General features: G+C 40.1%; 1 protein-coding gene across 3 annotated transcripts in view; it reads right to left on the minus strand.

Annotated features, from left to right (window-relative positions):
* The window catches only part of TANC2 (tetratricopeptide repeat, ankyrin repeat and coiled-coil containing 2), a 2511073-nt gene that overhangs the window by 1944213 nt on the left and 549826 nt on the right, over positions 1 to 17034 (minus strand). For all 3 annotated transcript variants that reach the window (XM_078645079.1, XM_078645080.1, XM_078645078.1), the window contains exon 5: positions 1929 to 2028. In XM_078645079.1, the coding sequence (XP_078501205.1) occupies positions 1929 to 1995 (67 nt within the window). In that variant the 5' untranslated portion in view covers positions 1996 to 2028. The remainder of the gene's footprint in view (positions 1 to 1928; positions 2029 to 17034) is intronic.

Raw genomic sequence — 17034 nt, forward strand, 5'->3', positions numbered from 1 at the left:
TCCTGAAATTCATATACTCTGAGAGTCACAGCATCATACCACATAGCTGTTGTTGCAATATTTCTCAATTCTGGGTCATATATACTAGCTATCATGGGTGAACGTCAAGGTACTTATTCTAGCATATTTCAACTCATGTCAAAACGGAACTCCTGAAACTCATACACTCTACTAGAAGGTCATGTCATCATACTCAGTCAATGTATTATGTGTCATATACTCCTGATGTGTACCATGGCTTCACTTTATCTTACTCACAGGACACAAACCACAATTTGGTAAACTATTAATATCTCAAGACCCTAGGTCCTCACACTTTAACCTTTTAAAAGCACATGATAGAGCATATGTTTGTATTGCAAAAACAACAATGTTAAGTTACTGATGGGGGTTTATTGGTATCACCTATTCTTACAAGTGAGAGCAAGCTGAAATTGCAAAGCAAACGCATAAAATAAAAGTAGAGAAAAATCACAAGAAATCAGATCCCCTAAAGTTATGGAGTGTAAAATGGAACTCACTTTCAATTTGGCTTAATTGGGGCAAAAGGGTACTGTGAAGGTCTTGGTGAACATTCAGTATGACTTGGAGCTACCCATGAAAGAAGGCCTTTATACTTTGCAGATGGAAGCTGAATAAACACTTCATATGCAAAAATAGCGAATTTCTGAGGTTTCCACATCATGTAGTAGTAGGAGTAGAACCATGCTCTGGTACATGAAGTTAGGAGTTAAGCACTGAACTCTGTTTCAAGTTGCTGTTTATTTTAAATATAGAGATGCAAGATGTAGCAGGAGGGTCTGTGGATTCAGAAACTAAGAAGTGGCGAAGAATGGAAAAATTTGCTAAATCCAAGGAATTTTGGGCACCTTGTGACAAAGGAAATGCTAACTAAAACAAATATGTCAGATGTCAATTCCTCAATAAAACACTTTACATAAGAAAACGATGCCCCATGTCAGAGATCATAAAAACATGCATTCAGAACAAACTGTGAGTGCCACAAGTAGAGGAATAACAACTATTAGAACATTGGAATGTTGGGAGCTCCATTGAAAACAATGGAATGCTCCGGGCTAATGACTGGTATAAGCCTGGAGCTCCAACATTCCAATGTTTCTTTGTTCACAGCTCTGGCTGTGAACAAAGGCTTCAGGGACGCTCCCAAAAGGCTTTGTTTTTTTTGTTAGAACATTCTGTCCTCTAGTGACAGAATGTTCTAATAGCCTTATAGCCCTTCATAGATGGGCTATACCGCTATTAAATTCCCTCTCCCTTGTTAAAGGCCCCGGCTCGGGGCCTTTAACGCTGGAGAGGGCCTTTAATAGCCGGTATAGCCCTCTATGGCGGGCTATAAGGCTATAATACATTGTTTAGGTTCTGCTCTAGTAATCAAGTGCTGGAAAAATGTAATATCTAATATATTTAGCATCGTGTAACATGGTACAATCGATTGGGTTACTATGGCATATGGATCAAATGGCAGAATATGAGCTTAGCCACAAAGAATGAAATACAATGCAATAGGTTAATTGGACCAAGGCAAATTAGAAACACTGTCCTAATGTAGACATATCTACAAAAAATTAGAAAAGTCCTGGATTGTGCTAAAATGATTCATCATCCTTTACAAGAAACAATGGTGGACTAGGAGCCTATATCTGCCCTGGGAAACATGTTCATACCAGCCCTGTGGTGTAATGAGAGTGAGTGTAGCAAGTCAGTCTGACAGGCTCCAGGTGGATTGGAGGACGCCAAGTTATATACACGTCAAAAATATTATTAGCACTCTAGTTTCAGCCTACTAGAGATTTTCCCTATATCCTATACGGCCAGTTTAGATCTAACAAGCTACCAAGCAAAGTGTAATTTTGGCTTTAGGGTAGAAAATACAATATGGAGGATTATGCCTTTGTAAAACAACTTACCACTGGAGCGACTTTTACGGTTGGATTTCCCACCAGTTAAAAGCATCTTCAGACTGTTCCGGAACATGGTTGTACTGTTTTACTTTGTTCAAATTACTGCCTGTAAAAATGAAGAGGAATGCCTCAGTCAGTGTGGCACAGCTAAAAACAAATAATACTATAAACAGGCATTACCTACATGAAAATGTCTGACACTGTACCATTGATTTTAAACCTATCATTATAGATTTTATGTAAATATTGGAAGAGAGAACATTTAGAATTAAGCTTGAAATAAGTACTTAACTGCAGTTCCAATTTCAAAGGAGTATACGTGCTGGGAGACCGTAGCCCAAAACTGGGTGATAGTGTTGAGGAGGAGGTTGTGAGATTAAGTGGGGGTTAGAAGGAGGAGATTTAAATCCAAAGGTCTCCAAGGACTTGGATATTTAATCTGTTCTTCTATTTCTTTAGAAATGTAAACATAGTCTCTGGGTGCCTATACAGAGGGAGAGTGGGATGAGGAGGCTCTGGGCCCTGGTGTTAACATGAAACGTGACTGCTGAAGGATCCAAATGTAGCTCTACAAAAGAAGTAACCAATCGTGAAGATTCATCAGAAGAAGCATCAGTAAAGATGGAGTGCATTATTATGAACAATTATTAGCATGGGACAGCATTTGCCACATGATGAGGGGAGAAATGTACCAATGGTGGTTCATCTCTCTGACCATCTGGCACGATAGGACATCTTTATGTTATCCTTTGTGTTCTCCTGGGTCAGATTTCAGTTGAAAAACTGCTTGAAAAACAGCAAGCTAACATGCCTGAATCTGCTTGGTCTAAACAATGTAAAAATACAGAGATTTCAAAGTGTGCAAGGGGATGAATTAATACAATTCACATTTCTTCTAGAGGCCTAAATTGAAAGCAGACTTAGAACTTTGGGCTTGTCAGAGTATAGCTCCGTAATTGTAGTTATTTCCAACTGTACAAGAGCAGGAGGTTTGGACAATTAGTATAATACAATGCTGTCTATGATGCTATCATGAGACCCTGTAATGGAGGCAAGATTTGAAAACTTCGATTGTAGGTAGGTACCTGAGAGATCATACTTATGGTTTAAATCTTTTTATTAGTTTTACATAAAGACAAAGCAGTACATGGACAGGGCCCAATAGCTATGGTTTCTTATAAACGCTCAAACAGAGAGATCATATTCAGACAATCATTTTTATGCTCAGAAATCTGAGAAACCACGTTGTAGTTTTTAAAATCAAAATGGTGTATGCGTCAATTCAGATACTCTGATAGCTTACTACTTATATTATTACTACAATTGGGAATTCTAAAAATCGGGATTTGTAATAATCCAGTCCAAAAATAGTATTAAGAAGATTTATTGAGGTAACAGCACAGCATAGATCCTGTCAGGATAACAGCAAGATACAACTGCTCTCCAGTACAGAATGCTACGTTAGCAAAGCTCTGTTTAGAATCATAAGCCAATACAGAAACATAACAGGTCTCATGCCTTAAAGTGATACATTAACTTCATACAAATAATGTAAACAGATTAACTGAGAATATAACACATCTCCCTTATTGCAGAACAAAAAGAGAAAATGAAGAAATTGGAAACAAAGCATTTAAACAAAATCTCGCAAAGCAATGGGTCTATTTCTGACCCTCACGTTGTTTTTAATTCTTGATGCCACAGAATCATATTTAGATTCATTACTAAACCTATTGTCACGAATTAAATTATCTTGAGATTGGTTGGTATTTTGCACAGGACATTTAGCAATTTTCCTGGAATTCCAAACCCTACCATCTTGGGTAACAACAGTATTCCTGAACACTTTTCTTATTTGAATGGGTCTACCATATTTACTCATGCCCTTGCTAACCCAAGATGCTTTAAGAATCCTGACCCAATCACCAACTTCTAAATCATGTTCCCTAGTTTTCCACCTGCTGTTGTACCATGAAGACGTTTTATCCTGCTTATAAACAACTCTATTGGCAACTTCTTGAATATCAACCTTGCTCTCAACAACATACTTACATTTTTCCTTAAACCACCACGGACAAATATCTGAAGCTCGATCCCTGCCCTTAAGAAGTTTAAAAGGACTAATCTCCGTAATGGTGTGGGGAGTGATACGATAGGTCCATAGTTTTTCTCTAATCACATTCAACCAATTTCCCTTTTCTTTAACTGCATCAGTGACAAAACCCTTCAACACTCGGTTAAAGCGCTCAACCTGTCCGTTCTCATGAGGTTCATAAAGAGATGTGCGAATATGTTTGATCTGACAAGTCTTCAAGAAATTCTCCATCTCAGAAGAAACCAACTGTACGCCATTATCCGAAATTAATGTGGCAGGTCATCCCTCCCGTGCAAAAACCTCTCTAAAAAAACAAATAACAGCATCAGTAGTAGGCCTTAGTGACAAACTTGACCTCAGGCCATTTCGAGTGATAATCAATGATGACTAGAGCAAAACGAGAAGTCTCAGGTAAAATAGAAAAAGGACCAAAAATGTCAAAGGCAACCTTATTCCAAGGAATTTGAGGCCATTTAAAAGGCCTGAGAGGTGGAACATGTACCCTGAGCATTTTATCATTATCACAGCATTCACTGCATTCCCTGACAGTTCTATCAATAAATCTGTCCATTCCTGGCCACCAAATATATAATCTTATTAAACATTTCATGGCAGAAATTCCCGGATGCGTTTTATGCGCCAATTTTAAAATCAACTCTCTTACACCCATGGGAGGAATACATTTACCCGATTTAAATAAGAAATCACCTTCACAGAATAATTCATCAGCAACCTGGAAAAATGGTAACAACTCTGACTTAATGCTATTTTTGCTAGGCCAACCATTAAGCACATACTCCTTGAGATGAACAAATAAATCATCTGCATCCTGAGACTCTTTCCACATTAATTCAGTGATATCTTGATATTGGACTGGAATCACATCGGAAATTTTCAAACCAAAGTCAACATCTTTAACTAAGTTTATTTTTTCCTTAATATCTTCGCATGGCAAACGTGACAAAATGTCTGCAGTCACATTTTTTTTTTCAGGAATATACTCCACAGAGAAACTGTACTCTTGCAATTTGGATGCTAAGCGTGCAATTCTTGCTGTGGAGTTCCAGCCTCCACCAACTGATAATATGTGTATTAATGGTTTATGATCTGTTCTAAGAACAAAATTGCTGCCCCAAACATAAATCCTAAAATGTTCCACTGCCCACACACATGCGAGCAGCTCTCTCTCAATAACCGCATATCTCCGCTCAGTTTCGTTAAGTGTCCTAGATGAAAATGACACATTCCATTCCCCATTACAATCACGCTGGGACAAAACAGAACCAATACCATATAGGCTGGCATCAGTAGTTATGATACACTTGTGTCCCATTCGAAAAGGTTTCAAAGTCGGGGCATTTACAATGTAATTTTTAATATCTACAAAAGCTTTGTTTTGTTCATCCTTCCATGCAAACATAGTTTTCTGTCTTAATAATTTCCTTAATGGTTTTATTTTAGTTGCGAAATTTTCTACGAATTTACTGTAATATTCGCACATTCCTGAAAAAGACAATAACTGATCCCTGTTAGCTGGAGCTGGAGCTTTAAGAATAGCATCTACATTAGACTGTTTAGGAACTAAACCTTCACCTGACAATGTATGTCCCAAATATTCAACTGACTTACAGAAAAGCTTACATTTATGTGCCTTCAAGGTGAGTCTACTATTCTCCAGTCTTTTACATACTTGATCTAAATGTGACTCATGTTCTTGTTCATTTTTGGAAAAAAACTAAATATCATCCTGGAAGCATTTGACAAAATGATCTAAGTCTCTAAAAATTTGGAACATCACCCTCTGAAAAACAGAGGCAGCTGATGCCAATCCGAATGGCATTCTTTTATACTGGAAAAGCCCCATGGGTGTAATAAAGGCGGTGTATTTCTTGGACTCCTCAGTTAGCTCAATTTGATGGTACGCTGATCTAAGATCAAGGGTGGAAAATATTTGCGCACCATAAAATAAGGAAACAAGCTCATTAATATTGGGAAGGGGGTGACAATCAATAATGATATTGGCATTTAACGCTCTCAAATCAATACACACGCGTAATTTCTGATCAGGTTTTCGTACAAGGACAATGTACTCCGAAGATTCAATGGGTTCTATAATATTTTCTTTAAGTAGATCATTCAACATTTCTTTCAATTCATCTCTAATATTGAGAGGAACACCTCTTAATTTTTGTTTCACCGGCAGTGCATTGTCTTTCAAAACAATTTTATGCGCAAAATTTTTACGTTTTCCCAATTGATCACGGAAAACCTTGTTGTATTTAAGGCTCCAACACTCCATGTCCTTCTTTTTATCCTCTTGTGCAACCCAATTCTGACTTGTGGTACTTACCATATCTGACTCACTGCATAGGGAAACTGGATCTTTGGAGCGTGGATTTAACATAATCCCTAGCTCAAATTGATCACGCCAATCAAGAACATTGACACCTTTGACAGCAATGTATAACTTAATCATGGCAGATCTACTTCTAAAGATTATGGGTACCTTAAAAAATCCCTCAACATCAATAATAGATCCATTAAAACTTTCAGCTAAAATGTCTGATGGTAGCATATTAGCAATATTACATAGATCCAATAATATCTCATTAAAATATTCTCTAGTGATAATTGTCCACGGTGAACCAGAGTCCACCATGAGCTCAATTTCCTTATTAAGGACATAAAAATGACATTTTGGAGATCCAATACTTCCTATGACAACACAACTTTTTTTGTATTAGAGAAACTACAATTCCTTTGTCGGACTCCTGCATAGGACAAACATTTGAACAATCACAAATACTCGAAACTTTAGTAGGATCTAGATTGTTAGGAGGAACACGTGTTTGAGAGCTACGCCTGTCTCTACAAACATTGCTAAAATGTCCCATTCTTCCGCAGATCTTACATTCTTTGTTAACAGCTGGGCAACCTTGAAAGGAAGCAATATGTGACTTACTACCACACCTAAAACAGGAAAAGACTTTGTTGTAGTTATCCTGTCTTTTATAGTTAAAGTTATTAAGGTTGCCTTTGTTTCTCCCTTGAGAAAAATGAGAATTCTTGTAGTCAAGCTTAGGTTTTCCCTAAGTCCCCAGACAGCATATACCATCTTTGCCTCCCTCTTCGATATTCCCCTGTCACTCGGAATCCGAAGAGAGTAATAACAAGGAGGGGACCTCCCAGTTGTTTAGTTTCCCTGCTCCCTCGCTGGAGGAATTTTGCACTCTGGCCAATTGCGTATCCTCAGGTTCACCCCTTGATCCAATGCCGCATAAGATCTGGAAGGCCTTTAAAGACGAGTTGTCTCCCCCGCTACATTCAATATGCTGCCAATCGTTGGCTACAGCATCAGTTCCAGACAGTTGGAAGCTGGCAATAGTAACACCTCTGTTAAAAAAGGCTACTCTGGACCCTCTCTGCTCAGCCAATTATAGGCCTATTTCGCTGCTACCATTCGTGATAAAAATCCTTGAGAAGTGGGTTACGAGAGCCTTGGCCAACTTCCTGGAAACCAACTCCTGCCTGGATGCAGCCCAATTCGGCTTCAGACCGGCCCATGGTACTGAGACTGCACTGGTCACCGTGTTGGACGATCTGCGAACGCGTGTCGACAGGGGCAAGTCAGCATTCTTAGTGCTGCTTGACATGTCGGCCGCGTTCGACACGGTGGACCATGAGGTCTTATTGGGCCGTCTTCGAAATGCGGGAATAACTGGTCTGGCCTTAACCTGGTTAACATCATATCTCGGCAATAGACAACAAGCTGTGGCGTTACCACCTTTCCGTTCTGCCATACGACAGGTGAATCAAGGTGTCCCCCAAGGATCCGCGATTAGTCCGATCCTTTTTAATTTATATCTCCAACCCCTGATACATCTAATAAAGTCATTCGGCATACAAGTCATCAATTATGCCGATGACACTGAATTGATTTTTTCATTTGAGGGTACCGAGGTGGTTTCGAGGGACACTTTTCACCATTGTATGTCGGCCACAGCAGAGTGGTTGCAAGTCAACTCACTCCAATTCAATGGGTCGAAAACGGAGGTACTGCATTGCTCCCTAGATCGACTCCCTCGTGCACTGCCGGTAGATTTTTGGCCAACTTCTATACCGGGCTCAGTGGAGGCCGCAGAATCGGCTCGCAATCTGGGAGTTGTGTTCGAACCAAATTTACAACTTGATGCTTCGGTGAACAGGACTGTAGTGACTTGTATGGGCCTGCTCCGTGCTCTACGTAAGATATTACCACTCCTTCCTCGGGAAGCTAGAGCAGAGGTAGTGCGTAGTTCCATTCTCAGTAGGTTAGACTACTGTAACGCACTACTTCTGGGAGCCCCAAAGACCCTGATTCTCAAGCTGCAGAGGATCCAAAATATGGCGGCTAAACTAGCTCTATCTCTCCCGCGCTCGGCCTCTTCTTCTGCAGCTCTGGCTGATCTTCATTGGCTACAGGTCCAGCAGAGGATTACCTTCAAGGCCTTATGCCTGGTTTTTAGAGCTCTGCATGGACAAGGGCCAATACCACTGCAAAACCTTTTCTCTTGGTACCAAGCTGCCAGACCTTTGAGATCCGCCTCGGCGTTCCTAGTGAGAATTCCTAGGATAAACAGAGTGAGAATGGGTGGCCGCGCCTTCAGCTTTGCAGCCGCCACAATATGGAACACTCTACCTCTGCCGCTGAGGAGTAGACAAGATCTGGTCTCTTTTAAAGAGGATCTCAAAACACATTTATTCCCAAGAGTAGTTTAAGCATACATCGGATGGTTGAATTGATCTCAGCGCCAGGATACCCTTTGGGTGACAGTCTCGCTTAACAAGCATTAAATACATACATACATACATACAGGTTTTACAACACAAACTTCTTCCTCAGGTGTAGATTTGTTAGTATTAGAATTTTTTTCAACAACCTCCATCCATTTCTCCGACATTTCAGTGGATTTAGCTACAGCGATTGTTTCTTCCAAATTGGAATCACCTATACACCAGAGTTATTCTTGGATTTTCTTATTTTTAACATGGACGATAATTTGGTCTCGAATCATTTTATCACACATCATACCAAAGTTACAATGTAGACTCAAAGATCTTAAAGAAGTAAGAAAATCATCAAAGGATTCATAATTTTTTTGAGATCTGGTGTAAAATTTAAATCTGTTTAAAGCAATGCTCGCAGTAGGTTTAAATCTCTTTTCCAATCTAGATAAAGCATCAACATAAACATTCAAAACATCACCCTCGCCAGGACGTGGAACACTCTGTGGTAAAGTTCTGAAAATTTCCTGACCTTCCGAACCAAGACAATGAAGTATAATACTTTTTTTTCTTTCAGCACCCATTCGCTCCCCATCAATCGCCTTCATATAATTAAAGAATTCCTCTTTCCATCTAGACCATGGCATGGGAGGATCACCTTTGGTTTGTAAAAATTTAGCTGGAGGATCAAATTGCATTTTTTTTTTTTATTAAATATCCAAGATTATAAACACTTGAAAGAGGATTAAATAGGTTAAAGAATACTAAAAAAATATAAATAAATAAATAACCAAATGATAAATAATCACCACATAAATAAATGTAGTATGCTGTAAATGGGAAAACTTTCCAACATTAGGAATAGAATCAGAATAACATGAATTGCACTATAAATTATTTCATGTACTTATAAAATGTCATAAACGAACTAAAAGATCGTGTTAAAATGTTTTTAAACTTCCAAAGTAAAACAGAGCAAGACCAATCCTTTGGTGGGTAAGCTTGTTAAAAAGAAATAGTTTACGAGTGAGTCAGACAGTTGCTGGGCAACGAAATCCACAAAGCGTGAAGAAAGAAGTGTCTCCGTGTTGCCCAGAGCGTTGCTAAGTAACCGAAACAAGAAGCGTGAGGAACGACGTCTGACGTGTGCTTAGCTAGACGTGATGAGAAGAGCGTCGTCGGCTTGCAGCGTCGTCAGATTCTATCGTCATCAGCTGGTTACTAGGGAGCAGCGCGTGAAATGTAAGCAGCGCGTTTCAAATGATGCAGGGCTCGCTGATTACTAAATGGCAGCGCGTGGAGTGCAGGATGTTTTAAATAATGCAGAACTCAGTGAAGTTACACGCTGGAGCCAAAACGAATGGTTTAGCGATACCACAACATCACAGGTAATAAAAAATACTTGGAGATAGAAGCTTCCAGGAGCACATCCAAATAGAGCACAACACAGTGCAGGAAAGTCAAAAACGAATGATGCAAACGTAGAAAAAATGAAAAACGATGTTGCAGGCATTCATAAAATTGTAGAAAAACAGTAGAGAAGATGGTAGTAATCACCATACAAATAACATAAAGAAACAGTACCTTCAATCATAAATGACTGTTTAGATGAATCCAAGTAAGTGAAAAAATTGCCATAAATTCCAATGGGTTCAAAATACTCCGCTCCTGTGCTGAGAATGGCAGGAGTAAATAGGTCCTCGTCGCCAAAAATTTTAATAATCCAGTCCAAAAATAGTATTAAGAAGATTTATTGAGGTAACAGCACAGCATAGAACCTGTCAGGATAACAGCAAGATACAACTGCTCTCCAGTACAGAATGCTACGTTAGCAAAGCTCTGTTTAGAATCATGAGCCAATACAGAAACATAACAGGTCTCATGCCTTAAAGTGATACATTAACTTCATACAAATATTGTAAACCGATTAACTGAGAATATAACAGGATTCCATCCATAAACATATTTCCCCTAGAATGATATAAGAACTTTAGACCTCCACAACCAAGTACAGCACAAGCAATACACAGTTCCATGGATGTAGGATGTGACAGAAAAAACTAATGGGCCACTAAAAATAACTACATTTGAATAAACAACTTTGATATAAGGCATGAAAAGTTTTTAATGGGTTATATTTACAAGGTCACATGCATACATACAAACATCCATTCAAAATAGACCATCTAAAGTTTCCAGGGCATACAATACCAGACACGTCATCTGTCTCCCCTCACAAAAAATACAGCAGAGGGGTTATGGTGGATCACACCTGACTATAAGGAATAACTGCCTCAGTCTTCTGACCTTTTGGGGTTGCCCTGTTAAATATTCCAGGCCAATCTCAATTGGCCCTCTTCTCAGAACACATTTTGAGCATGAGGAAATTATACGTTCCAAAGGTAGAATAGGTGGATTTTTCAGCGAGGCAGAGAATATTATTCAGACACTGGTCAGACAAGCGACGGAACGAGAGCAAGCAGAGACTGATATCTATTAACCAGCCTCATAACTGATTAAATCACAAATATCTCCACTTTCATACTAAAGCATTTGATCGAACAAACGCCTTTGCTACTAGCTGACTCAGTGACTTTAAATGACGGGCAAACATGCTTGATTACCCTAAGCATACATTCATTACCGTAAAATTTGATTGACAAATCAGTAATCCCAAATGTTCATTTTAAACTGTCATTTAATGGTAACTAGTAGATACCTGAGTATTGAATAACTTTATTTACTAAACATATACGATACATTTTTAAGGCCACTAATATGCTTAATTCTGATTCATATACGAATCTATTGAAAAACATGAAATTGATGCATCAAAATCTACAATGAGAATAAATCACTATATATATATATATATATATATATATATATATATATATATATATATATATATATATATATATATATATACCAGAAAAAACACAGTTGATCAGTGTCAGTACTAAACAATCACAACTTCAGCTGTTTAAAACAAAACACTATTTCCTTTCCTCTGATTTTCATTGCCTGGAAAAGAAAAATATACAAGCAGCCATTACCTAATGTGGTGAACCATCCAAACTGATACAATATATTTTAGACAGATTTTAGCTAAAAGTGAATAGAGCTGAATAGAACACAAGTCGGAGTTTAAGGCAAGAGTCAGAAAACTTATGTTCACTTCACAGAGTGCAGGGCACAGGAGCTATCACGCATGATTTCCTATTTCATTTGGCTTTCTCCCAGTCTACTGGCTTTACAACATTGAGGAAGCCTGTGCCTAGCCTCTTAAACTAAAATCAGTAGCTTAAAATAAAGATCCAATCTAACTAACATAGTGGTCTCATTATGTAAGTATCCAAGTAACCACCAAAGTTATTTACATTTTGGATCACTCTGGAAATTACAGCATGCTCAATAAATAAAATGGACACCCACCAAAGAAGGGGAGTCCCAGAAATGCGGCTAGAGAATTCTAGAACAAACTCAATACATTTCAAATATCAGAATATCAATTAAGGGAGTCCTAACTGTTTACACAGAAACAGATTATCCCCTCTTCAATGATAGGAACAGTCAGCATATTCACACCAAAGGTTCCAGGAGCTGTGTTTTTGCTTTGTTTACCTTTAACATAGGTAAACAGGTTTGCCAGGGACACCTGGCAAATTTAAAACTGCCCCATTTAGTTAAGCGATTTGCAATCAGATTGACTCCTGCACCACCAATTTTTCAGGGGAGTAGTGCGGAACAGAAGCGCGGGGCGCCTGGGGCTGGACGATCACATCTTGCAATTTACCTGCTGGCTGGGGGGGGCAGATATTTTTTTAGCACATAGGCGCCCAAAAAGGTATCTGTCAGTGTCTCATTAAATGGCAGAAGGGACTCAGAAGATGTTTGCTCTGGCTGGAGGAGTTCCATTAGCACATTAGTTTTACCCTCCAAGGTGGGCAACTGGAGATCATATCTTCAGACGCCATACACATTGCCATGGCGTAGGAGGCGGATTCTTCAGTTGTTGGGCCAGGGGGTGAGAGAAGACCTGATTCAGGAGAGGTATCAAGGCCACTTGCATCCTGCAAGTAGTCCTACCAGTTGTCACCATGACAGGGTTGAGTGAACATATTACCTGCTTCATAATCGTTGTAGAGTCCGTGCCAAAAGGGAGCATAAGGTGTGAGTTCCCCCTTGAGGTGCGGCACATCAAGTGGGGGAAGCAGCGCCTCAACAGCAGGCGGGTACAGCTATGGTCCAGGTGTCAGACCAGCGCTAATTTGGAGTCAGAGAATGCAATAGGTATCTCCTTGCTCAGTCGATGGATTCAGCACTGACGTCAAAGTCCTAGGTAAAATGTGAACAGTTTCATGAGAGGCGGGGTCACACATGGAGCCAGAGGCTTCATGATGGGCTGGGAGGGTCCGCCGCAGAAGGTGAACCCACTGGCAATACTTCAGTGGGAGCAGGGAAAAATCCAAAGAGCCAGAGCATGGCCCTGGAAACTTAGGTAGTGCAGGGTCCAGTTGTAGAATGGAATTCAAAGTCAACAGACTCCAGAAGCAATATCAAAAGCCATGGTGCCCATCCTGCTTTTTGGGTGAATACAAGTACAAGAGGGGGCCGTCTCCCTCCAATATTTATGCTTCATTTTAGACTTAACGGACAATTTTGATCTTGATGAAGACTGGCCTCTGAAACAGCTTTGTTGACTTCTAGTGTGAGAACGGGACCTGTCCTTCGACTTGGACTGCAATTTAGACCTGTCCCATCATGGGATCTTCTTACGTTTTGTGATGTAGAGTTTCGCCTTGCAGTCCCGGATGATCTTTGTGTTCATCGACGAGCAGTCGCTGCAAGTCTTAAAGAGTCATGGTTCAAACCCAGGCTCCACAGGGATCTGTCACTGACATCTGTATTCAACATTCCTTTCAGAGCTTGAAATCTGTCATTTTTGGGGGGCGACTTTCCCTTGCACACTGTTGAATTTTGACACTTTTTTTTAGGTAAATGTCAGGAATGAAGAAGAGATCTCTGAATTAAGGTGGCCCAGAAAGAAAGGAACTGATGTCAGCATGCTCGATTGGTGCCTTTACAGGCCTCACAAATTATTTCCAGAGCGAATCAGAGTCAGAGAGGAGCCATGCAGCGCCACCTACCAGCGTGTAGAGGTACTGCCGAAAAGTTTCCAGATTCAGTCTGACACCTGGGAAATATACATAAGGTGAGGAATCTGCACCTAGAAATATCCATCACAAACAAAAACAAAACAATCAAGGCCTAAAAAAACATTAATTTCTTCTTAAAAGTATCTTTGAGGCTTTTGAAAACAGATCTTCTACTGTCTTTGCCAGGTATGTATGTATGTATGTATGTAAGTGGTAATTGTAAAGAGCGAATCTAAGCAAAAGGCAGTTAAGCACTGTACAGGGTCAAAGACGAGCATAAACACAACAGTGACAGAAGATGTAGCTAGTTTGTGGACTATTAATCCATTGTGATAAAGTGTTCTAGGCAGAGGAGCATCTTTCCTATATCAGAGAAGCACTGGGGCTTTCCTGACGAATACAAGGATGTTGATTCAGATCCTGGGTGCTTAAATTGAAAAGGCTGCTCCTTTGTTTTTTCTTTTTTACGCGTTTTAGTTTGCAGTCTGATGGTGGTTGGCTTCAAGTTCATAACAAAAGTTTTTGTTTCTACTCGAGCAAATACCACAAAATGCATTTTTTTTTTAAACGAAAAGCTTAAATAGAGGGAGTTTCGCATTATTGGCAAAAGAATGATTTGATCAATGGCGTTTCAGCCCATAGTGCTTCTTCAATCTTTTCAACTCAACTTACCAAAAATAGTAAAGGTCTGATATCCTAAGTAGTATCCTTTAAAATACCAGTTCCTCTAAAAAATTGTATGTCGAAGGGTGTTTCAAGCAAACATTTTAGAGCCGATACATGTTGCTAGAACGCAGAATACTAAGGGCCTATGAATAAGCTGGGGTTATTGCTTAAATATAATATAACCCGTTTTCAGAATGTGATGAGATAAGTGGGAGTCCTGAGCACTTGTGCGAATCGTGAATGTGTTCCTTTGAATATAAGGCCTTATCTATTAATTGCACTATTGAAGCTGGTCTGTGTTTCGACTTTGGAACCTTCTGAATGATAGTGAGCAAGCAGTAGTGGCGTGTGCCTCTGAAGGAGGCTTTATCGGCGCCGCTCAGCACACGCTTCCTCATGCTGGAGTTCCGGAGTGCTTCACTGACAGAAAATAGAAAATTCACCCTTTTTCCAATCTTGGGGTGCTTTGAAACTCAGTTTATCTTGACTGTTCCTGCTTGTGAAGTACATTCAGCTTCGGTTTGTGTTGCTAGCAAGAAGATAAGGTAAACCACACTGAAACGTGCCCTGCTGAAGAAAGTCTGGCCTGTCTAAAGCACAGCTTCTGCTTGATATCGGTTTCTCAGTAAGTGTTTGGTTGTTACACGATTTAACAAACGAATCCTACACATTTATATTCTTATTTATCTTATAAAATACATTCGCTTAAAAAACACAAAGAGCAGCTATGGCTACAAAATAAAACCAAAATCCCATGACATTCCCTAATTATGATCAAGTCCGCAAACCATAGCTTGCACACCTGCCATTCACCTCATACACCAAATTCAGTGCTCATCACTTCATCCTGATGTTTCAGATGCTTTCGGAAATCGCATAAATTGTCTCACTAGTGACATGACCATCACCTTACTGTTCACTTTCTGTATGGCTTAACTATGAATACAGTTATTATCTGCCTGGTAGGTGCTGAAATCTAGCGAAGTCATAAATAAGCATTGCATTAGGTGTGTCAGGTATAGTTTCTGTGGCACGTGTATTTGCTATGGTTTGCATACGATACAATAAGTATGGAATTTCTAGGGGGTTTGGTTTTTTTCTTAACCATAACGGCACTTTAGCTTAGGTGTTTTTTAAATGAACTTCAGACTTTTGCTTACACGTATACATGAGTGTGTTATGACCAAAGTAACTATAACTTCATATTAACTGTGTTTTTAGATGGAAAGCTAAAAGTGCTTTACTGGTGGTTTTGTGGATACATGCTGTGGATATATGCAGTGTGTGGTGGTGGTGAATAATGACACCTCGGAATCATTATGCAGCAATTAACCCTCCCCCAACCAATTCTGCTTGACCATCAACAGTGTGCACGCAGGTTGACTGCTGCTTACCTGGACGCAGGTCAGGTCCTTCACACAGGGCTGACTTTAGGGCAGTGCGACTGGTGCGGCCGCACTGGGTACTGACCTGTAGAAGGGGTGCTGACCTCAGGAACGGCGCTGTGTTTAGCAATAACTTATAATTGGAGAGATGAGGAGCACTTTTGCCTGGTGGTAGTTAGAGAATCCAAGGAGGTGTTCATGTGGTGTGGGGGAGGCAAAAATTGTTTTTGCGTCGGGTGCCACCAGCACTAAAGTCAAAGTGCACAGATCAGTCTTGCAGCTAACAACCACCGACTTTACCCCTCTGTCACGAGAAACCACATTGATTTTCCGTGGGTAACCAACCTGCCATGCAGCAAACCACCACCTGACATGAAATTTGCAAATCGAAACCCTAATCTGGTGTCTCAAATTCCCTGTAAATCTTTTAAATGTCACCAACGATACTAACAAATTAACTATTTTTAACCTCTTTAAATGTTATGTTATTAATATTTGTACAGCGCAACAGCTGCCCCAGCAAAGGGGCGTCCTGGCGCTATGAGAAGGCAAACACAACACAACATCAGTCTGGCGCAGAGAAGAACCTAAATTTAGACAAACAATAAGGTTTTGATAGCGCGTCTAAACTGGAGAAGGTCATCAATTGCCCGAGTCTCAGAAGGGAGGAGGTTCCACCACTTCGCTGCCAGTACTCGAAAGGAGCGGCCGCCAGTTCTACTCAGCCTGAAGCGTGGAACCACTGCCAAGTTCTGGCCCAAAGATCTCTGAGTCCGCAAAGGGACATAAGGAATTAGAAGATTCGCCAGAATTTGGGGAGACATACCTTTGAGGATTTTAAATGCCAGGCAGAGAACCTTGAATTTAATCCTCTGAGTTACAGGGAGCCAATGAAGCGAGTGCATCGTCTTGGAGACCGAGCACCGTCTAGGCAAACCTACCACTATTCTGGTCGCAGCGTTTTGAACTCGCTGCAGCCGAATGAGTTCAGCCTGATTTATCCCGGCCAAGAGCGAGCTGGCGTAGTCCAGTCGAGACAGTAC

This window comes from Lissotriton helveticus, chromosome 5_1 (genome assembly GCF_964261635.1).
Source record: "Lissotriton helveticus chromosome 5_1, aLisHel1.1, whole genome shotgun sequence".
NCBI classification, from domain to species: Eukaryota; Metazoa; Chordata; class Amphibia; order Caudata; family Salamandridae; genus Lissotriton; species Lissotriton helveticus.